Source organism: Sorghum bicolor, chromosome 4 (assembly GCF_000003195.3).
Source record: "Sorghum bicolor cultivar BTx623 chromosome 4, Sorghum_bicolor_NCBIv3, whole genome shotgun sequence".
Taxonomy (NCBI): Eukaryota; Viridiplantae; Streptophyta; class Magnoliopsida; order Poales; family Poaceae; genus Sorghum; species Sorghum bicolor.
The window spans coordinates 49427832-49454322 of record NC_012873.2 but is presented as its reverse complement, the minus strand read 5'-3'; the positions used below and the strand labels follow the sequence as shown (position 1 = coordinate 49454322).

General features: G+C 38.5%; 1 protein-coding gene across 1 annotated transcript; it reads right to left on the bottom strand.

Moving 5' to 3' along the window:
* LOC8056089 (DNA polymerase epsilon catalytic subunit A) lies at positions 2824-26491 on the bottom strand. Its single transcript, XM_021459730.1, has 49 exons — positions 26165-26491; positions 24587-24652; positions 24456-24515; positions 24232-24327; positions 23648-23808; positions 23355-23443; positions 23050-23267; positions 22443-22529; positions 22213-22347; positions 21533-21655; positions 21082-21165; positions 20717-20881; positions 20087-20263; positions 19860-19973; positions 19374-19478; positions 18227-18345; positions 18017-18158; positions 17849-17943; positions 17565-17670; positions 17402-17481; positions 17136-17312; positions 16362-16446; positions 16167-16247; positions 15914-16057; positions 15157-15252; positions 14852-15052; positions 14505-14559; positions 14277-14419; positions 13280-13713; positions 11698-11836; positions 11381-11578; positions 11224-11298; positions 10950-11140; positions 10370-10541; positions 10221-10285; positions 9367-9499; positions 9189-9290; positions 9023-9106; positions 6793-6867; positions 6649-6708; positions 6296-6552; positions 6161-6209; positions 5781-5941; positions 5633-5699; positions 5406-5522; positions 5121-5291; positions 4667-4870; positions 3998-4104; positions 2824-3631 (listed from the first exon to the last, which is right to left on the bottom strand). The coding sequence occupies exons 1-49, from the start codon at positions 26357-26359 to the stop codon at positions 3271-3273; spliced, it is 6621 nt and encodes a 2206-aa protein (XP_021315405.1). The 5' UTR covers positions 26360-26491; the 3' UTR covers positions 2824-3270.

Sequence of the window (26491 nt, the reverse complement as noted above, 5' to 3'; positions counted from 1 at the left end):
ATATATATATATATATATATATATTGTTCGATGCAAGTATGCTCTGGTAGATTCACGACGTGGTCTTCACATTTCATTTCATCCATGCATATGCTATATATCTAGGATGAATTATTCATATAGATAGTTTGGTTTTCACCTATATGCTAGCTTCTCCTATCCCTAGAACTGTGTGTGTCGTTTGAAGGTAAATTCTCTTGGATTCTCTAAGAATAACTATATATAGGTGGAAGGTGGTATTGTACGTGAAATGAATTAGTTTCTCAGATTCCAACTTCCTAGTTCAATTTTAGAGAATCACTTTATGGAATCAGCACAATACTGTTCGGTGATCTCTGTCTAGATTATTCAATCCAGAAGCTGCTCTAGGTGCTCTGCCAAATAGACCATAGATTTGTCACACGAGTCTTTACAGTGTTTATTTGGTTTGAAACCTCTTAAAAATGTAGCCGATTTTATCCGAGAGTAAGCGTGGTTCCAACAAATAGGCTCTCTAATTTGCTTGGGAGCAAGCACAATATTTTTAGAAATGATGCAACATTTGATACTTATTTGTAGGTTATGTTCAAGGCAACTAATGGGAATCTTTAGGCTTGCTAGAAAACTGAGCCAGGTGCTAATGTAATGCCTTTTAAACTCGTTCTAAGATGCTACTCTCGAACCTCTGTTCATGATTTCTGTTCCTAATGCAGATATCCTGGTCGAAAAAAAAATTCAAGGCAACATATCTTCTATATACAAGCTGGAATATCCTATAGAAAGAGAGCAACATATCACTTTTGAAATGGAGTAATGGACCTATCACATTGCTAGAGACTATGGCTATGGATATCTTCACCAAGCACGGGTGGTCGTCCTTTAAAAAGATTAATTAGTTAATTGCTCGTTCGCTTGGTTTCTGTTATGTGAGCTTTTTCATTCAAACAGCTTGAGAGGCTGGAATTTTTATAAGGATCAGCTGTGTGTAAACCTATTTCCAAATACCAAAAAGATAAACATTCTCTAAAGAAACGATGCGCCAAATGGAGAGAGCACTGGAATCTTTATAAGGATCAGCTGTGTGTAAAACTATTTCCAAATACCCCAAAAAAAAAAACCACTCTAGAGAAACGTTGCAACAAATGGAGAGAGCATTTGTAACCAACTATGCTGCTTAGGTCTTGTTTAGTTCATTCTAAAAAACTATAAACTTTTCAAGATTCCACATCATATCGAATCTTGCGGCATATGCATGGAGCATTAAATATAGATAAAAATAAAAACTAATTGTACAGTTTGCCTGTAAATCGCAAAACGAATCTTTTAAGCCTAGTTGATTGGAAAATGTTTATCAAATAAAAACAAAAATGCTACAGTGTCAAAATCAAAAACTTTTTGCATCTAAATAAGGCCTTCGTGGATGCATGCACTGTGGATTTTGTGTGTTTTGATCACCTAGTTTATTATGTGTACATGACGTATTTAAGCACGCGTGACAATGGTAACTAGTGACCGCGTGCACCTCTGTTGACGATCGACCGAAAACAGTGACTGGCTGAACTACTAGTACCCTCTCACGTTGACCGACTCATTTCCTCACTTGTATATGAATACGGAAACCACTTTTAATACTATATATTCTGCAATCAAATAAAAGATGGAAATTCAAACATTCCGCGCGCCGGAGGCAAAAGCCGTTGTTTGCCTCCACGAGCAAAAGTACGTGTACGGTGCAAAGTAACCCAAGAGCTAAGTCAAAGTCGCAGCTACAGCCAACAGCTAAGGAAGTCTAGGCCTTGTTTAGATGCGAAAATATTTTGGATTTCGCTACTGTAACACTTTTGTTTGTTTGTGTTAATATTGTCTAATCATAGATTAACTAGGATCAAAAGATTTGTCTCGCGATTTGGCAAACTGTGTAATTAATTTTTTGTTTTCGTCTATATTTAATGCTTCATACATGTACCGCAAAATTCGATGTGACATGAAATCTTGAAAACTTTTTAGTTTTCAGGACGAACTAAACAAGGCCTAGTCTAAGAGCAACTTGATCCATATGCAAATGCAAGCGTACGAGCGGTTGAGGACGGCATGCAGGCACGGATTTTTCTGACCTGGCACTTATTACCGGGCCTGCAGACTGCAGTGCAGATGCTCTGAACCGGAACCATCATCGTCACCTGCCTTGTTTAGTTCCAAAATATTTTGCAAAATCGACACTGTAGCTCTTTCGTTTGTATTTGACAAATATTATCCAAGCATGGACTAACTAGGCTCAAAAGATTCGTCTCGTCAATTTCGACCAAACTGTGTAATTAGTTTTTATTTTTATCTATAATTAATACTTAATGCATGTGTCTAAAGATTCGATGTGACGGGGAATCTGAAAAATTTTGCAAAATTTTTTGGGAACTAAACAACGCCCAAATCATTGTCATGGCATTGGCTTTCTGTGCCGTCCCAAATCGTCAGTCAGAGATTAAAATATGATGAGGTCGCCTCTCGCGAACTAAAGGACAAGTTTGACAACGTTTACAAAAATCATCAAATGGTACTCCTACAATAATGCATCCCGCCCGGAGAAGGCTGAGGTCACAGGGCACGCGGGGGCTCCATCCACCCTCCAACGAATCCTGGCCCCTCACAAGTCACACTCCGTTTCCATTTCCTTGTGTAAAATAACACAGTATGATGATGGTGGCAACAAAAACAGACAACTAGCATGACGTCCCAAGGTTAGTGTAGTGTCAGGGCTGGCAGCATCTGGTCCGACGCGTGTATCACATTTCACGTCATCCCTACCGTTCGTGCTGCCACATCATAGCTTAGAATAATCTATGCGGCTAGATTTGAAAATGAAACTTTATTTTCCGTTCAACTCATGCTCCTAGGCCATAACCAAAGATATCTACATGGCCTCCAATATACAAAGTTGAGTTTTGCATCAGCAATGTCTCATACTAGAAGATTTTTTTCCCCCCTCCCGTAACGCTAATTATCCAGATGTTTCGATGCCAAGGCTACAATCGTTTCTTGTCATCCACCTTTGAATATCTACAATACAATAACAATCTTTTGCAAGCAGGGTAGAGGTACACTGCTACCACACATCGTTATCATCACTGATAAACTGGTATCTTCTGAAGTCCGAACAGTTTTACTCTACCAAAGATCAACTTGATACGTGGCACCGTATACACCTGTTTATATACATTCTTCGGAGCTATAGCCTATGCAAAGTTGTAAATCCTAGCTTCAGCTAAAACTGTGTTCTACTAGTAGCTGACTGCATCATCTGACTTCAAGAATCCATTGCACGCAATCTTGCAGGAGCTGGAACTTTTGGTTGACCGCCACTTTCAGGAACACCCGCATTTTGCTGAGAAAATATGAAGACTCTTCCTTGCACCGGAAGGAGCCCCCACAGGAACACTGCTCCGACAAATGGGCGGCTTTCACTTGCCTGCAGCGCACGCACACCAGATCCTGCAGGTGGTACAGCCGCTCTCGCTGGCGGACCACCTGTAGAAGTGCGTTCTCCATCTGCTCACGGTGGTATGGCTGCCCACACTGCGGCACCGCGCATCTCCACTCCTGACCCTGGAGTGTTGAGTCGCGGCAGAGATCCAGGTCCCGGCAATCATTGCAATAGCTGCCAATGTAGTTGTTTCATAAGATTTGGTAACATCAAGATTCAAGAGAACAATGCTGAATCTGTACATTTATGATTCTAACAAAAGATTGGAACAATTTCCAGCTAAAGGTTACATTTTAATTCTGACCCATAGGTCGTACCAATTTTACAAATTGAGCAGTTAAGGTGAGAACTGGCAAGAGAGCAAGAAACACTATTTGGTTCCAATTCTCTGATTAACATTCTCCTGTTTCTTTTTTATGAAAATGTATTTCAACTCTTTTTTTTCAATGCAAGCACAAAGATAAATAGCTAAAATACTATCGCAAATTATTATGCAAGGATGCAACGAACTTTTCACAATTTGGTTTATGGATACAATACCTGCAGATCACATTTGGCAGGGTGAATGAGGCACATGGGTCTTGGAATTGTGCTTCTGGAGCAAACTCCTTTACACGAACCAACTTTAACAGGTTCTTCCTCATTCTCTGCCAGAAATATTTGTATGGTGAGAGGAATTATAGTACAGCTACAAGTGTAAAAATTTAGCCCAGTCATAAAAAAGGAAAGGCTGGTTATTCTTCTACAACATTTGAAAGAAAAGGAGTTTATTTTCTTGCCCAAATGTGGCACAAGACTATCTGGTACTTCTGTTAATTCAAAGACAAGCAACACAATGACAGCGCAGCAGCAAGACCTCTAGTTGGGAGGCTGCCAGTCAGGGTCAAAGAAATTTCTACCTTAACAGTTATGCCCAGGGAGAGGGTTTTCCCCCCAGGGTCAAGCCTTTTTTTAATTATTTTATTCAAAGACAGAAGGACATGACTACATGTTTTTTTAATTAAGTAGTCGACATGCATGTCGAACTGAGAAGACAGACATGTCGGCCTATCTGCAAGTCATTAGTAGATATATAGCAACAGCACAGGGAGGACACCTAACTATTTGGTGAAGAAATAATAATTAACAAATAATCTTTCCGCTTTAAGTTCTTCCAGTGAAAACAGCAACTTTTTAATATCAGTTGAGTCGTCCAAACAGAAGATTTACCAAAATATCATGCTGAACATTCTGATCAAGAGCAAGAACTGCACAGACATGCTTAATGAACTCCAATGCAGCATCGCCTTTATGTGTGTGAGGATCAGATTCTCTGTTTGCAGGTTCATCTGACTCATGCTTGCTTTTCCCTTTGAAATGGTGAAGTATATCACTTACGGTTCTTAGAAGCTTGTCTGCAAAGTAATTGCTAATCTGCAACCAGGTATTATTAAAGTCAGATTATAAAGAACAGTGTTTCCAGAGCATATGGTACTCCATTTGTTATAAATATTGTGCTTAAGAAACTCCATAACTTTATGGAACTCTGAATGACATGTACTTAGGAACCATCATTAGCTTTATGCACCACAATAGCAATATATTAATTGTGGTTAAAATGTTACTGGTAATGTTTGGATGTCCACATTTCCATGCTATCTGGATGAAAAAGAAAATACATTACCTTGTCACGGAGGTGTGCTATCACCTGGCCCTCAAGATTCTCGGCGGCCATGACTGTTACAGATGGAGTGCATGAGGTATCATCCCTTATGGTAGCTTGAGTAGCTACTTGTTCCTTCATGAATTTCCATGGAATATATAGGAATTCGGATACAATTAAGACAAAGTGATCCTGTATTTTAACAAAAGAAAAAATAATGAAATTTTAGGTCAGAGCAATCATTTGAGTTTCATTTGCAGAAAGTCGTTACTAATGTTAGGATGACTGAAATTATAACAAATAGACCTGTGTATCTTTGGGCAAATCTTCTGCCATGTTCCAGCTTGAGACAATGTCAATATCATTATCACCATCTGAAGAGTCCACATTTTGTGCTTTAGCTTGAATTCCGCCATAGTTATACTAAAGCATAAAACAACATAAGATAAAGAAACATCAAAGGCAAAAAAGAAAAGTATAAATCAATATATTGTGGTAAGTGGTAACAGTGTAACACAACGAAAGGTACAAACCTGATCCATGAACAGTAAAGAATGCCAGAAGTGCAATGGTTCCAATTCTATCCACTCGAAAAGATCCCTAAACAAAGTAGACTATTAGTCTCAGTTTAGAGAATAAGTAGATTACCCATTCTATTTGCAATAAGTGGCCACACGGTACCTTGTCTGCAAGGTCTTCAATAAGCTATCACAATATGCATGTGCAGATGACAAATCTACTTTTCCAGTATCTATGATTATCTTAGAAAAGTTTGCAAAGATAACATTAGCTCCCAGCTTTCGGAACTCAGCCAACAATAGAGCAAAGACTTTCTTCATCACCTGATAAAGTTCAATTATAAAGAAAAAGACAAGGTAAGATAAGTTGTAGTGTAGGTAATGTTGGACATTCGACTGCATAAAAACTGACACTAGTAAAAAACAGTGATTGTTTGCCAAATAATTATTTTGTAAATCTAGTAAAAAGATAAGGAGTAAATACTAGAAAAGATATCTGTATTACAAAAAGGACTGTTGACACAGTTAAGTAATTCAGCTTACATTATGAAGAAGACGATGGAGAGCTGGATCATGAAGTTTCGATCGTGGGCTGAAAAAGTATTCAAGAACATGCTAAGAACACACTAAAATTGAAATGCAATTATTAACAGTTCAAGCACAAACATGAGATATTACCTGCAAAGCCAGCGGTAGAGATGTTGCAATATTGCATCAGCAAATACATTTCCAGACGACACTGCATCTGAAATGCATCTTTGAATAAGTTGCTTTAGCACCTGGAAAGCAGGTATACATAAGCTAGCATCGTCAAAGTCAGTTTCAGTGCCATGTGGACCAGGAGGCACGTCGTTTCCAAAGCTACCGATTGATCCTCCTTCCATTTCGTCCACTTGACTACTCTTTAGGAGAGCATTAACCGCCAAATGGTGGATCTGCAGAAGAAATATATGTTACATATAAATTGATTATCAGCAAGAAATGAGCTTGTAGTATTTTAATGTTTCCAAGCCAATAGGATCTGAGCCTACCTTAAGCTCAACAGAAACTCTTCTATATGCACCAGGATAAGTAAGTGCAGGCTGAATGACCTATAAAATCAGGTCATGTTTAGCTAAACAGTGAAAAAAAGGTAAAACACCATGCATATTGGGAAATAAATCAATGCTGCTCACTTCATCAGCAAAACATGTCTCTCCTTCGTAAGTGCCTCCTAAATCAGGAATGCCATCATCCGATATCCATAGTACCTACATATATGGCAAGTCAGTAGGAAACATATGCATTGTCCTCTATTGCAGTCACGACAGAGATAGGGAATGGACAAAATACTCTCTTTTGGACCGATCGGTGGCTGCATGGGTGCTCGATTGAAAATCTTGCACCAACTGTTTTTGCTTGTGTCTCGCCAAGAATTCGCAAAAGACGTACTGTGGCTGAAGCTCTCTCTAACGTGCAATGGGCACGAGACATTCATGGCGGCCTATCCTGGATCGGTATGAGAGAATTCCTACAGCTTTGTGATTGTCTCATGAGTATCACTCTGACTGACCAAGAGGATCGCCACATATGGAGGCTAGATACAAGTGGCTGCTACTCTTCCAAATCTGCATATAAAGCTTTTTTCTATGGTGCAGTGACTTTTGAGCCGTGGCACCGCCTATGGAAGTCTTGGGCTCCAAGCAAATGCAAAATGTTCTTGTGGCTGGCGATCCGTAATAGATGTTGGACAGCTGATAGGCTTGCTAAGAGGGGTCTTTCACATCCGGATAAATGCCCCCTATGCGATCAGGAAGAGGAGACAATACAACATTTGCTAACATCTTGTGTGATGGCAAGACAAGTATGGTGCAAATTACTCACCCCATTAAACTTAGCTGATTGAACTCCCCGGCAAAACGAGCGGAGTTTTGCTGAATGGTGGCGCAAGACGATCAGCAGAGTGAGCAAGGAACACAGGAGAGGAGTGAATTCTCTAATTATTTTAGGGGCCTGGATTATTTGGAAACATAGAAACACATGTGTCTTTGAGGGGGTTTCTCCTTCACTGAGCATGCTTTGGAGTGAGCTAAAGAATGAGCATAGTCTCTGGTGCATGGCTGGGGCAAAGAAGCTCATTGAGCTTGGTTTGGCGTTGGGTGACTAGGGCTGCTTAGTTAGGGTCTAGCTTCAGCTGATTTCTATGAGCCCAGTAAAGGTGTGTGTGTAATTGCCTCACTCATATTTGGTCCCCGTATGAGTGAGGATCTTGTTGGGGACCTACCCTATTTTTCTTCTCTATAATGCAATGAAACGCAGCTCTCCTGCGGTTTTCAAAAAAAAAAAACAAAAAAAACACTCCATTTAAACCGTGATGGTATTTGTAAAGTACAGGGTTGAACCCTGCTTCAGGCTCATTAATTAAACCAGGATATGTAGCATCCAGGTCTAGAGGGATGCCTGGGGGAGGAGGTGGTAGTGGGGTGGCACAAGCGCCGCCTGCCAGCAGTTGCTAGCGGTAGTTCCAGTGGCGCCACTGGAGCCAGGCAGGAATGCGGGCAGCAAAGGCTCTGACCAGAGTCCAAAGAAGCGAGCAGGGCACGACGTGCGTGAGGGACGAAAATAAGATGGCTGTAGGGCCCACAAAGGCGTATCTGGACAGGTCCTCATCAGCGCTATACAGAGACTGCTCTCTGTTTAGTCGCCTCCTTCAGGAGAGCATAGCTCATGTAATCACACATTCTTGAAAACAAAAAAAAATGTCTGTTTGGTGATTGTGACTAGTGTAATCTTATTTTGTTGATATGCTGTTTGTGTTCAGTACAATTGTTATTGAGGCCTCCCAATTTCTCATTCCACATCAGCACATCCAAATGGCAAATTTTTTAGTTGGCCAGTGCATCATGCTTTCCCTCCACTCATACCCAGTTTTCCCTAAAGACATGTAGAGAAATATTTTTGCAGACAATTTCAAGCTTTTTTCTTCTCTATATGGGCAATATATATATAATTTACATAATATGTTTTTCTCGAACACACAGGAGTATATTAAGAAGAAAGAAAAAAAAGAACTCTTACAAACAAAAACTCACTCATGCCAGTGGTTAACTAAATAAGCGTGCCCGTGTACAAGAACAGCACCAACCCTAGGGCTGAGAGGTAAGAGGTACTTCACGCCCCAGCTAATTTCCAAAAAAGAAAATGTACTTGGCTTCTATATGGTCCTTTGTGAAAAGCAAGACATAGTTTTAAGATGACTGGTTTGCATGCATGTTCTCCTGGAAAGCTGCATATCATTTACAAAGCTGAAAAACTAATGGTGTGAAAAGATAATCAATCAGAAGCTCACCACAAAGAATATGACAGACAAGTGCATGGAATTCAAATAAAATAAATGCCAACTTCCATGATCAAGATAGAACAAACCTGTTGTTGATCACGCAATGCCCTTGAAAAAAATACATCAGCAGTAAAAAGAAGCCAGTCTAGCTCAAAATTACCCAGTGGCACCTGTTTAAAAGCATTGGTGTTCAGTTTATTTCGATATAAACTGAAATAACTAACTGATGTATTTGCTAGTAGAGAACTTTACATGTGCATATCTAGCTAGTGAAATCCGTTCATTGAACCATTGGGTTGATGCTGCACAACGCTGCATACTTGTTCGACCAGCTGTTGCTTGCCAACCGAGAGCCTGGACAAGCAAAGTAAGCAAAACAAGAGGAAGAACAAAAGGTAATAAAATGCAATGGCCTTTGTCCATTTTATACCTGATAGTTGTTGTCCCGTGCATTGCTAGGAATGGTTACACATGGGAAATCATCAAGTGCTCGTACAGCTGCCTTTATAGCTTGGAGTTTAGGGCACTCTATGATGCCTATGACAGGTCCAGGATGTTGTTGTCTACAAAAGATTTCCTTAAATTTTATGATAAGCAAAATTACTAAATATACTAGAATAGGAAGACACTAGATACTGTCTAGCATATACACAGCTTAGGTGCCTCAGCCATTAGATCAAAATAGAAAGAAATTTGCAAATTCTGATGTCAAATCATACATTTAAGTAAAACATTTGCACTTTATGTTTCAACATACTAACTGTGGCAATTCTGATGTTGAATCATACATTAAAGTAAAACATTTGCACTTTATGTTTCAACATACTGACTGTGTATGCTTGCCAATCTTTAGGTAGTGCCCTTTCAGACAAAACTTAACCACAGACAACAAAGGATTATACTGATACTCTCTACTGACTTAGCTACAAACTTACAACAGGAATTTTGATGTGACAGTTACCACATGGACAAATTGGAGAAGGGGTATCTGCCATTTTTGTGAAATCTAATGCTTAAAAGCACTTTGCCTGATATTAAATTATAATAATATTTTTCTCTTTTACCCTAATTTTCTAGAACAAATTGGCTGGTGTCAGCAACCAGTAAACACAAAAAGAGCCCAAATGTGATCACAGGATACAAATTTTGCATACATGCATGTCCAGTACATCAGAAACTTTTTATTCCCCAGATTACAAAACCTAGCCCAATAAAGTGTTCATGGCTCACAGAAAAAGAAGCCATTAAACAAGACTGTTTTTAAATAATAAGAAAACAGCATACCTATACTCAAGTAACATTCTTTGCACGTATTTGCTACCAGCATCAATTGATGTTTGGTAGTCCACCTAAAGATAGAGTTAAAGAATCAGAATTAGGTATGCCAAACAGCATGAAAATTTATATATTGCATCTCATGATTTCACTCATACATGGAAAGAAAGATTCTCAGGGACAGAACCAAGGGCTTGGCAAGCATCTCGAAATTGCTTTTCAAGAAATGACGGAGATATTTCTTTGTTACGGAAAGGATTGACAACCACTGCATGTATTCGGAGAGACGTAGGGAAGTAAAATACATATACAGCCCTTCCTTCATTGAAGCTGAAATTAAAGAATATGTATGTAAGTCTCAGATTAATAAATGTATTACTGAAGAGTACAATCGGCTTTCATATGATACAGGAAAGGAAGAAGAGTACATTCATTGATGCAAATCCTACAATACATTAAAAAGTAAAAGATTGTAAACATGTGTCTTATGATCTTGAGAAAATATCCTAGAAACAATCATTGAGTCCTTGAGAGATCATACATACACTAAAACTAACAGTTTACTCCATAGTACAAGGGCTTGAATTAGTTAACTACAATTACTCTAATACTTTTGATAGAGATGGAAAATGGGCATAATTACCACTCTGTAGGCAAAATATAAAAGTGTCAAGTAGTGCTACATAGATTACCATTACAGGTCTTATATGCTTATAATAACTATGTTATTAGGGGTACCTGTGGTATAAATAGAAAAATGAAACTGTTTGTTCCAAATATGAGCACTCCGCAGTTGTTTTCATCTGCAACTCAGCGAGATCCCATCCATCTTGTATACTTCGTTTTTTTGCGGACTTGTCCACTTTGCATACACAGCCAATTTGGAGAACAGCATTGAGATCTGGTGGAATTTTTGTCTCGTATATTCCCTAAACGTAATTCAAGGTTATAAAGGAAATGAAAGAAACATAATGCAAAACCATCTCCCATAAACACATCAACAAATGCTCACCTCAACATCTGGCTCTGCTAGATGAGCTGCAAGTTTTTTGCCTTCGGCCCTGAATTGTTCTTCAGTTGTTACAACCTAAATGACAGTCAAAGCATGTTCTCTTAGACAAAGAAATTGTATCCCTGGTTACTTTGCAGCTATTATTCACTACATTCACCTCAATGAGGTTGAAACAAGGTCTTCCATGTGGGAGAATCTTTTTGACACGCCTTCCTGGAAACTCTTCTGTGACAGGAGCCTTTGAGTTTAGGTAAAAAGTTCTAGGCACATTAATAGGAATCTTGAACATAATCCCTTCAGCAACAACCCACGCAAAAAAGTGACCAGGCACTGTACTTGAAGCAAGCTGGATTATCTGGTATGGATAATATATGGAAGTAACAAGCATCACCATAAGCAAAGACATAATGTTTTTTTAAAAAAAGATGGTAAAACAAATGCTACAGAGCATAATAGATAACAGGAGATACATACCTGCCAATGTGATCTAAAGAGAGCCAATTCTTGTTTCTGGAAAAATGTAGATCTATTTCGACTGTTGCCAGGTAACTGATTGGCATGTCTTGCCGAGAGCAAAGCATTAGGACTGTCAAAAGTGGCAGCAGCACCCAACCTGGCAGAAGCAGAAGAGAGACATAAACTTTGGCTTCTACATAACTATCGTGGTTAATTTGTTTAGTCTCCCATCACTTTAATAAGTCCAGACTAAAAAGAACTTACAATACTAAAGTAGCTTAATGGACAAAGAACATAAGGTGTCCATCAAAATCCTCCAAACAGATAAGGTTCCAATGGGTTAAACCAATACAAGGCATTGACTTCTATAACATCTGAAACCTGGTGTGCCTTATCATAGAATCTATTAAGGGCAAACATGTAATACTCTATTCTGGTCTCCAATGTTTTCTGATCGGCTTATCGTTTCTAATCAGTCTGGCACCGATCTGGACGATTAATCGACTCCTGATCGGTCTAATCATCCATATAATCGTCCAGCATAAAGCAGGACTATATAAGTATATATCATATATGTATGGTATATATACCATGTACTATATATTTATATAGTACACATCAAGCATCAAGACTATATTTCTAGTTAGTTGGCTACTTACCTGTGAGATTTGACTCCATATATTTATATAGTACACATCAAGCATCAAGGTCAAGGGGGAGGAAGAAGCAGGCAGCAGGGAAGAGTGAGGAGGAAGCAAGCAGCAGCGGGCTACATGGATTGGAGCTGGAATGGGGAGGAAGAAGCAGGCAGCAGGGAAGAGGGAGGAGGAAGCAGCAAGCAGCACGAGCAGGAGCAGCAGCTCAGTAGCTGACGGCTGGAGTGGGAGTGAGGACTGAGAAGAGAGTGGGGGTGAAGTTATAAGGGAAATCCTAATGGGTCTGACCCAATTAAATATATCCCAGGCCAAAAGCAACCCATCTGCCAGTTAACTCTGATCGGTCAGGAGGCCTGATCGAACGATTAATCGTGATTAATCGACGATTAATCGGACGATCAGGTTTCTGATCGCTCTAATCGAATCGGAGGCCCTAATCAAGTGCTACAGACTGATAAGGACGATTAATCGGACGATCAGAAAACACTGCTGGTCTCATATATAGAATTAGGATAAATGATCTGTGTGGGACACCTGCAGGCTGCAAGCAAAATTTAGGCACAAAATACACCTTAATTGTTCAGCTTATTCAATACTATGAAGTACACCTTCCAATAAAAGCATGTTACTAACCTAGGGGAACAGCTTTGGGCCTCATGGAAAACAATTTATGGATGACCTAATTTGGTAAAAGCCAACAAAAAATTAACATATAAAGTAGTATACGCTGCAAAACAAATAGCAGTAAGATGACCTACTGAAAGTTCAGACTTGATTCCTTTTAAGTTATCTGATTTTACTTGAAAAACAATCTATTAGAGTCCTATAAAATGCCCAGCACCAAACATCAAAGTAAAGTGCCTGGATCTAAAATAACGCGAGTTATAAGAGTATATTAACTTCTAAAAGTGTTTAAAGAAGTGTGTATTTTAATAGTAGCATACCTTCGACGTTTTTTTTGTTCACGGACATATTTCCACTTTCTTTTCTTAGCATCAAGCCATCCTTGATAGTCAGTACTCTTATCAACTGTTTCCTCAGCAGCATCATTTTGGATTTGTGAAGCGGGGGGAACATTTAACCCAGTTATACAATTTTGTTGTTTTTTACTATTATTCAAACCAGTTCCCACTGATGCTCCATTTGGATTATTTTCTTTGTCAATGTCTAAACCATGAGAAGGATTTTTTCTCAAATCCTTGTTTGAAATTAATAAATCTTCCATATCTCCAGTTCTATTCAAGTTCTGCAGCCCCTCTTCTTTAGCCAAGGGACTGAAGATATCACGCAGTTTACGCTGCCGAAATCGATCATCTTTCTCCCTGACCTTTTTGTGTAACCAATCTGGATGAAGAACTCGAGGGACAGGATTTGAGATCTGTAAGAAATAAGGATTCATCAATAATATTAATCAAAGAGAACAAGAAATAATTACTACCTCCAATTACAGATCTAGGTCATACTAGGATTGGATTTTATCCAGTCAAACTTTATCAACTTGGACAATCAATATGAGAAGTTACATAGATTCACAACACATGTTGATGTTATTATATTCATCATGGAATATACTTTTGCAGTATATATCTTTTTCACTACTTAAAATGGTACATTTTAATAAAAAATTACTCAATCCATCCCAAACTATAAGATGTTTGACTTTTTGGACACCAAGTTTGACCACTCATCTTATTCAAAAATTTGTGCAAAATATCACTTCTTTTGTTGTGGCTTGGTTTATTAATAAAAGTTCTTCAAGAATGACTTAAATTTGACTATGTTTGCACAAATTTTTTGAATAAGATGAGTGGTCAAACTTGGGGTAAAAAAAAAGTCAAACATCTTATAATTTGGGAGAGGAAGTACAATTCAAAGTGTCAAATTGGAGCCCATGTACATTTCCTAAACAACCTACATTTGGAATCGGAGGGAGTATATTACCTTTTGCATTGCTGCAGGAATTGTTATGATTTTCTGAATAGCTGAACTTAGGCGTTGCTTGTAGTAAGACCAATCAACAATAGATCGTATGCTTGCATCAGAGGAGATTCTACACCATTTCCTTAAATAGTGCTTCGCAATCTCTGAAAGGTACATGGATAGCATGAGGGTAAGTAAATTGAACAGTTTGACTGATGCAGAAGGAGCAGTTTTCATGTAAAATGGTACCAGGATCTGTCTCAAATATAGCTACCGGAACAGCACGCTCGCTCACTGGAGTGCCCTAAATATTTTAAGAAAGTCAAGTTAACCATAGGAAATATAAATACAAATAATTCAACTCGCCCAATATTACATGGGCAAACTAAAGCCACGAAACCTTTGCCAACAACAAAAAAGAACTAATTCCACCAAAAAGAATCAAGGGATGTTCCTCTAGTTCCTTGATAGGATCACATGAAGGATACCAAGATAGGACATGGGAAAGAAAACGAAAACATAACATTGACAACTACCCTAATTTGAAGTTATGTATAGCTAAATGATTTTAATCACTGAAACACTTCAAAGCTTACTTGTGGCTCCCGAGCAACGATATATTGGCAATGTAGTCCTTTGTCTTTAACCATCGAATCTCCAAGGAATTCGGCAAGTCTTTTTGCTGTAGTTACAGCACATGACTTCTGCTCTCCGTAGTCAACTAAAGATTTACTCATTGTGCTCGACTCCGAGATGAAATCAAGCAATTCACTATCAGCAATATCAATTCCTTGATTCTGTAACAGAAAAATAATTTTATAGTATTGACTGATAACATAAGCTGGTTGGCCTGTTGAGGCTTTAGAGAATAAGAATATAATTCATTATACAGGTCGCTTACATCCAGTAGGTCCAACCACCGGTTAGCAACAGAGGCAACAGCAGAATAGCATTCCTCCAAAGTTGAACCATGAAGAAATTTGTCAAACACCTCCGCCTGCAAGCAAAACATTTATGTTAAATCTAAGAAATTAAACTGGCCAACTAACAGAGAACTTGTCCACAAAGATCTACAATGCAAAAGGAAATTTTTAGCAGAACTTCTTTATGGAGATTTTCAACATTGCTTCATGGGAGATTTGGAAAGTATGGAATGGAAAATATCTTTAACTTCTGTCCTTTTTCTTCTTTTTATCTGTTTGCACATAATTAAACCATTTCTATAACAAAAGCCACTGCGGTAAATTCTCCACAGTTTTTTGTCAAATGGAGTTCTTATTCCCCTTTAGAGCACAAACAGTCCTCAGTTCTTTTTGTGATGTTTTTGGAGCGAACAAGTGTTCCCTTGCATATGATATCTGAGGATTTCAAGAGGCATGGCTATATGTTTACCAAGTGTCCCTACCTCAATTAATTTATGCCTCCTTATATAAGACTCGGTCCCTTCTCTAAACAAAAAGAACTTGCTTGTCTTTGTTCATTGATACTAAGATCAAACAAGGATGATTTAGGACTTAGGAGAGAATATATTTAATAGTAAGACGCAATTTTTGCAGGAGCACGTAGTCTTGTGTTTCTATTTGTTAATAGGTGTGAACAAATTTAAAACATAAATAAGGAGAATGTTGAATTAACTGGTGCTGAAAGTTAGCATATACCTGAAAAACTTTTATGAGCTTCAGCTCTCCTCGACGCTTGATTTCAAAACCTTTAAGTTCTGCCAAGGTGCCATCTTCATTGAAGACAGCATACCTCTTCTTTATCAGAATCCCTTCCTCTTTAGAGGCAGGTAAGATCATGGCCTATTATGTTAAGATGTGTTTCAAGGTTAACAAAGTAAGTTTGACCAGTATTTTATTACTACTACAAAAAAGAGACTAAACTAAACAGTAATACCATTTAAGTACTCACCTTGTAAGGTCCATCAACCTCAAACTCAATGGAACACTCACTGTGTGTTGTATATGTCTTATTTACTGGGTCTTTCAATGTCTAGTAGAACAAAGAAACCAAGCAATTAATAACATTAGGATCAACCGTGACAATATAGAACTTGAATAATGATTTGAAGTATAACTTTCAGAAGAACAAGACATGTACTCTTACTTGATATTGATCATTAGTGTTGTTCCTTGCAACGTCAACATTAAGCATGACACAGGGATAAGATATTGTTAGCTTCTTCCCAGCTCTGAAATATCACCAGTAAGTGTCAGATTATAAATCGAGTATAAAAGCTTGTGTTGAGAATTTCCATCTTCAAAAAAATGCAAATGAATCACTTGAGAATAGATAGTTTCAGTAGTTATTTTGTGCTACGTCCAGTCCAAAACACGTTTCAGTAGTTATTTTGTGCTACATCCAGTCCAAAACACAAGTACTATTATACGAATGTAGGCAACACTCGTCACTTTGGCCATTGATAAATACTTAGATTTAAGACATAAAAGTAGCGGAAGTACAAAAACCTTCTTTCATGGCATCACTCTTCTGTCATCTTGTCGTTTTTTCTTAACTATTGTGATGAAAATTAATAGTCAAAATTCTGCCAATGTACGGTAAAAAAATGCCAACTACTTCTGGAACTATGCTGATTTTACGTTTATTTAATTTGCTCCCTGTAACTTCAATGCTCAAACTCCTTGATAAAACCACAAGTAGCAGCACATACTGAAAAGCTAGAAACCACAAGGGTTAAAAGCAATCCAGCAAATACTACACTCAAGACCCAACTCAGGCAATCATTTCAATAGAAATGTCTAGGATAGATGATCCAGCCTTGAATTAGTGACAGCAGGTCAGCAGCTATAGGATAGTTTCATAATAATAAAACAAAACAGCTTGTTTAAAAATTACTTTTAATTGCTGTAGTTTACTCACTTTGTCTTGAAAGTAAAGTTTTCTGGAAATGAGCCAGGCAAAACACACCAAATGCCGTCTGTATCAAGTTCCAGTGGCCTTCCAATTTTTTCCACAAGTAATCGAGCATTTTGGATAATCTTTGCACCAGTATATGTTACAACACCAGCCATTTCCATAGAGTACCATCTTGCTCCCCTAAATCAAATAAGGTATGACACTATTACATTGTGAATCGTACTGGATGAATACAAATGAAAATCATGTTGTCTTTAAATTTCACATACTTGCGCATAACATATCCATAAAAAGAATTCAATATGCACTTGTGAGCAAGTTGCAAAGAATCATATAGGACAACCATGTCCTGCAAAAGACAAGTCAGAGAAAAGAAATTCAGATGCCTGGAACATGAAACATGGCCGTATGATGTATAGTGCACAATCGAACCTGTGCTTCCTGGATTTTCATAGAATTTCCACTGGCTTTCGCTTCTGCTAATTTTCCTTTCCATGTTTTGTTAAGACCTTTGTATTCATATCTTCTATCACGGAAACTGGAATTATCAAATGAAGGTAATAATTTAGAACATGTCCATCTAAATCATTAGTATAAAACGGAGCTGCAGTTTGCTCCATGAAAAAACTACCATGTAGACAGATTGACAACCAATGCCACATGTCTATGCTATCAAAAATAAAGAGGAATATGAATATAGTAAGCATTGGACTGACCTTCGTACTGTGTCTACATAGAAAGAATTTTCACGCATGCATATTCCAGCTTCTCTGACTTCAGTAATGGGTTTATCAACAACTCTTTTGTGCGCCTGCATTGTGACATAAGAACATCCACATAAGGCTCACCAAAAGAGAATTTACCCATGAATTTGGGAATAGTACCTTTTGGCAGTATTTCTTCAAACGATCCTTCAATTTAAGTAAATGTTCCGGTTTTGAGAGGTCAAGAAAAGGCTTTGATGATGCGATGCCACCAGATTGAATCAGCTCTGACTCAATTTGCCTCTTTATGTGATAATAGTCACTACAAAACATAACTGCATTACATAAAATATTCATCAAAAATCACAGCACATAAATTGTAATGCATACTTCTTTTTTGCCATGTAGGTCTCTCCTCGCCAGACCCATTCAAGCTTTCTGAGGCAATTTTTTCCAGGACGATTAAAATCACATGCTGTGCAGTCCACATCTGTAACTATGGATGGTGGCTGCAATCAACAAGGAGGAAAAGATTCAATTTATTCATTTTATTTATATGATCATGTAGGGGCCTAATATGGTAGCAGAACTTAGAAGAAAGTGGATGGTCTCTGAATAAACAGAATAGTTCATGGAACAGAGTGATTGATTCGAAGAGACCTTAGCTGTTCCCATAGCAGTCATTAACTTACATTGATACTTAGCCATTCAATTCACCGAGGTGCCTGTTGAAATATTTGCATGCCCAGCCTTCTAATAGCTTATTCTTTAGGGTGAATTGGTTTGTGCACAAATCTCGGTACAATTATTGGAGCTAGAGGTATCAAGTAAAGGCTCACAAAAGTTTCATTTTATCTAAATTTAACAATTATTGGCACAAGGTTGACTAGGCAAGGCCTGCACTTCTAGCTCTGGGCTCTGGCACCTTTGCGCTTTGCACTTTGGCACCACCAAAACCCACACACTGTGTAATACCTGATTGAGATTATGCTAGGAGTCCTGAAATATGAGTGCTTTGCCTACCTTCGCTTAACAACTAAGCTTTTCAGAGAATTGGCTAGTGCACAGAAACTAATAGTGCCATAATGAATTTTTGGCAATGCAACAGTCTAAACATTCTCTCTGCTTCTTTGTGTTGTCTACATAACCCAGAATGATGCTTCAGTGAGATACTGCCCAATGAGATTGTGGGCATCAACCATATGATCCTTTCAACTAGCGATATGGCTAGAAACAGTAGCCAAGGAAGCTAAGCCATGTATGTACCTCACCAAATCATGATCTTTTAAAACTTCTTATATGACTACATCTGATATAGATAACTCCCTAAGGATATCATCAGGGAACTCACCCCAATAGGAAATAGATCAATTTAGATTGATGTATTTGGTAAAACAATTAAACAACTCAACTGTTCAGTAGCCGTTTTGGTAATAATACTACTGAATTTTAGTCAATCCGTAACCGAGTATTATAGCACATCTCTGATCTGTCTAATACGGCATTAGACATACTAGATTAATGTACAAGGAAATACCTGGAGTCTATTAGTTAAAATAATATTTGGATACATAGCAGCAACATCCAGATGATAGATAAGAGGCCGTTCTTCACGAATTGGGTGATCTCGCAATGCAACAAGCTGAGAATTCAACATAACAACAAAGGTCACACAAGCTTGGTTTCAAACTATGTAATATATGATTAATGCAAATTATGCAGCTACATGTGCAGGGAGGTTCTTATATAAACATTAGAGAATGGCTGTCCTTGGTACATTAGCCAATTACTCAAGTTATAATCCTGGAGTACAGTGAATTATATGTTTCAAAAACAAAAGATAATTAACAATCTTCAAAGTGAAAACACAGTGGGTTACATATGGAATATATTGGTCTCAATTTTGAATTATTTTCATTTTCCTGGTCCAATTATTGTAATATATTTCCATTTGTTAATTTGCCATTTGATAGCCTGGACTTAAAGTGAAGATCAAGGTATCTTCCTGCGCAATGTCTAATACCTTTTGCTCTATGGCATCCTTGACTTCATCATAATTTGTTACAGAATCAATATCCAACTTTCCTTCTACAGCAATGGCATATTGCAGATCACGATCAAGATTTCCAATGAGTTGCTGCAACAAGAATGTGGATTGTTAATATAGAAATTGCAAATCATCTGTTGAACAACATCAGTGTAAAATAGATTAATACCCTAACCAGCTCTAGAAAAGGGATAACAAATTACCTCATATGCTAATGGTTCAAGTTGGAACTTGGTGGGAAGATCAGATCTAAACACACCAGTTTCAAGACACTCAACATGACCACCAATGTAGGTTTCACTTTCCAATAAACGGTTATTGTAGAACTTCTCCAGATCAGCTTGGTGCTTGTTAGGACAAATGACACTAGCCTTGAATGCCTATACATTAAAAGAAACTAAATTCAGCAAGCATGGGTAATCACAGGTAGATTGGAAAAGATGCACTATTCATATCATAGTAATGGAAATTGGGAGTTCAAGCACTTGCCATGGGCTCAAATCCAAGAACAAGCAATGAAGCAACAGTGGGATAAAACCACATGATTTTTTGAAAATATGTATTTACAACTTTACATCCTCTTAAGGAGCAAACAAGCTTTATGTTAAAAAAAACTCACATGATATACATAGAACTTCAGCGGGAAGGAAAAGCATATCATCAAAATAAAACCATCACCAATTTCAGATCAAGAAAACAGAAAAGCAAAAGCAGAAAGGTTGACAGCTCAAGTACTTGAAGAGTTCCATAAGAAACACCTGCATCTAGATGAAGATATTGCTTCAAGATGCATATGTTATTGAAACATGGCAGAAAATATTCATTAAACAGACCTGAACCATTAGCAGCATTTCACAAAGTGTCCCACTTCCTTTCCGCAGTACCTCATCAGGTGACATAGGTATTATGGTTGCAAGAGAAAAGATGAAAGGATGGACATAAGTCATGTATAGATAATACGTCGCAACAGCATCTGATACAGAATATGAAGCCATTGTCTGAAAAAGAAACAATGGGTGAAAATGAACTCAGGCAAATATTTCAAATTAAGACAAGTACAAATCCATTAAAACTAAACAAAAAATCACAGCCAAGCAGCAATATTTAGCGTTATATGTCACATAGACGTATTTAAACCACCTCCATTGGAGATAATGTTACTTCATCAGAATAAAAAACAATGGCAAACTTCAGGCACCTGTGGCTGCTCCATTGCAAAGCGAACCATATCTTCTGGATTAACCTCCAGAGGATCGTAACCTAGCTTGGCTTTTGTAACAGCCTGCAAGTGTGACAATGTAATAAGAGAAATGAAAAATAGTTAAATAAGAAGAAAAAATATTAATAATAAGCAAAAGAATATGCAAATAATGTAAAAATAAAAGATTTGGGCTGCCTCATAAGCAGCAAAAGGCAAATGGCAAACCTTTCTAGTGCTTGTGGAATAAAAAAAATGCTAAAATTATGTATATTGATTGTTTATTCAAATGCTCCACATGGTATCACTAAAAAATTGTTTTGTAGTATTACCAAGATGTAATTTTATTAACACATTTAGAACTGAAACTAAGCACATCCATAAAAACTGAATATTATTAAACCATCAAGTTAGTTTCAAGGAATTTTTGTTTCAGTAAGTAATGCATCACCTTTAGACCTTGGCTTCCTTGTGGAAGGTAACTGTCTCGCTTCACCCAAGCAAAACAGTCAAGATGGCAAGAAAATTTAGCCCGACACTCGCCCTGATTATTGTCACATTGGAAACCAATCTCCTGCAACAATAAAAAATACAAATGAACTAGATATCAAACGTAACAAACTTTGGCATTTCTAAGTCTTATCCAATCTGCTCCAGGTCAGAAATAAATGGAGAGCAAAAACATGTGTATAATATCAGAAAGAACAGTACTAAAGAATAACCCGGCCTTGTTTATTTTCCCTGCAGATGCAGACAGTTTTTCTTAGATCACTTTGTTTTGTATCAATTATCAAGTGGTTGAACTACAGTTGATGCCCCCCCCCCCACCCCCTAAAAAACTCTATTTTTTTTTCTTCAGACACTTTGATGCCAGTTTGAGAATGGTTATGCCAGCAGAGCAGCCACAGAACCTGGTTTGGCGGATACTGAATAAGTTGTGCTGCACAACATTTTATTTTTAAACATGCTTTAGAAAAGTAGTAAAACATACTAACATAGTGCTGCAGCTTAGCTTAATAGGGAGACCAGATTTTCTAAAAGCACTTCCACAAAACAAGATTATATAACCAAATTATCCAACTCTGTTAAATAAAAGTATAAAACCAAAAGTAAATTAAATCAACAGCGTACCTCATTCATTTTTATTCCATGGTGTGCAGCCCTCTTCTCTAAAAATGGCCAGTCAAAAAAGTCACCATTGTATGTAACATAAATGCCAGGCTTAACCTCTTGCATATGAGAAAACCATGCTTTAAGTAGATCCAACTATAGACAATAGAAATGAAGGGGGTTATAGCAATATAGTTATGATGCATGCAATTCATATTGTGCTGAACAAAAAAAACGATAGTTGCTGATACCTCAGTTTGAACATTCTTAACTCTAAAATACCCCTCAAATTCGGGTTTAGGTGTGTACTCCAAATCTTCAATGTCTTCTCCAACGCACTACAAAGAATTAAAAAAATACTGCATTGTATAAACTTAATTGAGAAACATCTGCATCTTGCAAAAGCAATCAACAAAAATGGGTAATCTAAGATAATGATTGTGTTAGATATATCCATATAGTCTCTTAGACGGTCTGTAGCTTTCCTACCATATAAGGGATGACGAGTACAGCTATTTGTAATAGATCTGGCTGCTGTTTTTTTTGTGTGTGTGTAAATTCTGATCACGAAGTATGTATCCAGTAAACAACAGACAAGTCAAGTGTTTTTTACACTTTTCTAACACAAAAATCATTTCTGTTAGGGGGCGCAGGGGGTCTTACATAAGAAACATAACGGAATGATATTCTGCAAGAAGTGAGATAAAGAGAGGACATCATGAAGAAATTCTCAGGTGATTGGTGCTGCCAAGGCTAGCCGATACGCGCAAGAAATAAAGCAAAGGATGTTTCAAGCCATAAATGAACATAATAAAAAAGTGATAAACAAGCATTGGGCAAAAAAATGCAAGTCAAAACCTCTCTGTTGATTATCAGGTACCCTTGTCCATCAATCATGTATGAAATCATCATTACGGTGTCGTATTCAGCATCTGGAAACTTCAGGGGCAGCTTTGTGGTCTCAATATCAAATGCACATACATGAACTTCTGCACGCTGAAGCAGGTCTTCCCTTCTCTGAAGCAAAACATCAGAACCAGATACACTAACATTGTACCACTGTCCACTTCTGACATCTGCAAAATAATTTGATGTAGGAGTATAAAAGAGTCAGTGGCAAATCAGCATGTGAAAAAACAAGGATTAGCTGGTGTAGGGCTCACCATTATCTATAGCAAAACGAACATGATATGGAACATCATATTCACGCAAATCAATGATGTAATTTATGTAATCTTGTGGCCTTTCTACCCTGCCATAGTGCACATGATCAACAAAAATGGATAAGGCAGTAAACATTAATCCAAATAAAACTATGGCAAGAACAATATAAAGTTTATGTTTGTTTGTGGTTGTGTTGACCCTTTTTTTCTTCTTAGTATTAATATAATGATACGCAGCTCTCCTCCGTGTTCGAGAAAAAAATAATTAAGATGGATGAGAAGTGTATAAGCACCTTTTTACACCATGAATTGATTCAAATGCCTCCACAGCATCTAATTTTTCTTCATTCTTCTCAACAACATGTAATAAGTCATTTCTTACATGCATTAATTGCTGTACGGTATCAAACTGAAGCTTCAGGTATTTTCTCTTCAAGCCAGAAAGATGATTTTTCTGCAACAAGAGTGCAAGTGTTAAAATTATATTCTACACCTGGCCCAGACACATCAAAATGGCAGAAAAAGACACAAGCAAGAGCACATTGGCATCTCCCCTACTCATATTTAAACAATAATAATCTGTCAGTTCAGCATATTGTAACTAGCATGTGTATTCAAAATTTCAAACTGCACATTTAAAGCATTCAGCTTCAGCTAAACTCCAGGGACATACGAATCTCACTATGGCTATAGCACAAGGATGGCCATCAATGAAGAATCAAGACATCAAGTATAATGATACAAGAGTCCTAAGGAGATCAAAATTCCTGCAGAAAACATCTTAAACCTAAACATAGCCAAACTTATCACCATGACAGCATTTCATGATGGATATCAAACAGAATATTAGATTCAACATGCAGAGCAAGTGACAAACCAGATCTAAATCCTCCTTCTCAATTATTTCTATGTCAGAAATTTCCCCTTCATAACGTCGCCTAATATATGCCTCAACTTCCAACTCCATCTTGTCCTGCAAAATTTAAAATATACCAAAATAGAACAACAGCAAACAAAAACTGCATCAGAAAAGGTTTGAGTTTCTCCATGATCGAATTTTACGGTGGGAGTATTAGAATAAAACCTCAAGCTCTAGCTCACCTTAGTCGCAGCATAAAAGTAAGGCCGAAACTTGTATTTCACTTTAAATGTAGACCCATCCTGCAAGAAACTATACAAAGTTAGACATATGGAAGTTCAGACAGGCCTCATATCATAATTGCAAAATTTACCTGTGACACAAAGTATAAGTCAACACAGCTGTAGATTTTTCCGGTGTCCTCGTCTTCCCATGATGACTGCAGGTGTTATAGGGATTAAATTGCAATCTTACTAACTTCAAACAAAAGCTGAGTCTTGATTTTATTTTACAACTAAGAAACTTTAAGGTATTGCCAATTGATCTGATGACATGTATTCTTCTTGTTCTTTTTAAGTGCATGATTTCTCTTTTTAACTTTTTAATTTATATATTTACAATAAGGGTCAAACCCTGCTGATTCACTAAGACAAAGATTCTTCAAATCGCTCCTTAGAATTTATTGTGAACCATCTACATAGAAACACTTTATTTACATTCAATGAAGTTTCAATAATTTCTGTAGTTCTATATATGAAACTAGAAGCAGTGTTTGACAAGGTGCTAATCCACGCCCGCTTAGGCGCGAGTAGGCGCTGGGTGGAGGGGTACCGCAGCGATTAGGGGGCTAGGCGGTGGCCGCGCCTGTGCGACAAGAAGGTGGACGAGGCGTCAGCGTAACAGGAGTGCGGGGGGCTCTTCTTTGGCGGGCCAGTGCCTGGAGAGGGTTAGAGAGAGAGAGGACGTCCTCACTGCTGTCGACGTCCAGATTCACCGGTATCCTCAAGCCGCCTGCCGTGCATGACGCCGGCGAGTCTCACTCTCACTCCTCCAGCCGCCCATGGAGCTGCTTCCTCTCAGCTCCCCGTGCCTCCAGAGCTGCTTCCTCGCCATTGGAACATCATGACCCAAGCCCCAAAGTAAGGTCCACCCTCCCCTGCTCCTCTCTCCTCTGATCCCTGCCTTCATTCTGCTTTACTCCTCCGTCCACTGCTCCAACGCATAGATCCTCCTCTGATTGGTATTCTACTGGCTCCTCCAGTCCTCCACATAAATTATCCTCTGCTTGATAGTCTACTGGTTGTTTGCCTCCTACTGCGCTTGGTAATTTATCATCTTTGTATATGTACTTGTTTGTTTGCCTGTGTAGTGAGTTGTGTGACTATATATAATATGTCTCTGCAAGTTTATTCAGCTACTACACTTATATAATTTATTCAGCTACACATGTTGCTTGCAAATTTAACAGAATGCCTAGAAAACGCCTAGGCTCTAGGCGATGGGTCACCGCCTAGCGCCTTTTCTAACCTTGACTAGAAGGACTGATTTTGTAGTATTTCAAGATATTATATTAGTGAATAGACACTAGTATGCACACATGTTTTCACTAAGCTACATCAAAATTCACTGAGTGCACCTGCCTGCCAGGACATGGTGGTAGTCTCTCCAATGGCTAGAGGTACATAAGAGGAAATTTCACAGCCTAAGCAGTGAATTTCCAGCTACCCAATTACCTGCGGGAGCACTAACCAAAACAGAAAGTAAAAGCTTTCTTGCTGATCTGCGTATTTCTACTTGACTTTTGACCCCATTTCTAACGTATTCCAGTTCAATCCCAACGCGGATCACGGCATCACGCAGGTCCGCCCTTAATTCCCCGGCAGATCCACAGTTGAGACTCAGCCCAAAACAACTGCAGCCAAGAGACCAGAGAGGGCGAGATCGAACTCACCGGCGAGAATGTGAGAAGCCACCCGAGGCGCCGCTCCCCGTCAGTGTATGGCGCGAATCCCAGCCGGCTCTCGAGGAGCTCCTCCGCGCCCAGGCGCAGCCGCTGCTCCTTCGCCTTCGCCGACCCGCTCCGCCGCCAGTTCCCGCCGCCTCCCCCTCCGCCGCCTCTGGCAGCTGAACCCCGCCGCCCGCTCATGCTGGGAAATGCGCTCCGCTGAGCGGGGAAGGGAAGAGTCGCTGGCCCAGTGGCCGCTTGGATAGTTTTGACTGCCGTTGCACGCCGGGAAAGGGGAAGAGTGAACCCTAGATTTGGGTTTTGCGGAGGGGA

Coding starts and splice junctions, on each gene's coding strand:
- LOC8056089 (XM_021459730.1), bottom strand. CDS start 26,359: ATGAGCGGGCGGCGGGGTTCAGCTGCCAGAGGCGGCGGAGGGGGAGGC. Junction 11,837..13,279: donor GAACAAAAAAAACGTCGAAG/GTATGCTACTAT, acceptor TGCTTCTGCCAG/GTTGGGTGCTGCTGCCACTT. Junction 6,709..6,792: donor AGACATGTTTTGCTGATGAA/GTGAGCAGCATT, acceptor CTGATTTTATAG/GTCATTCAGCCTGCACTTAC.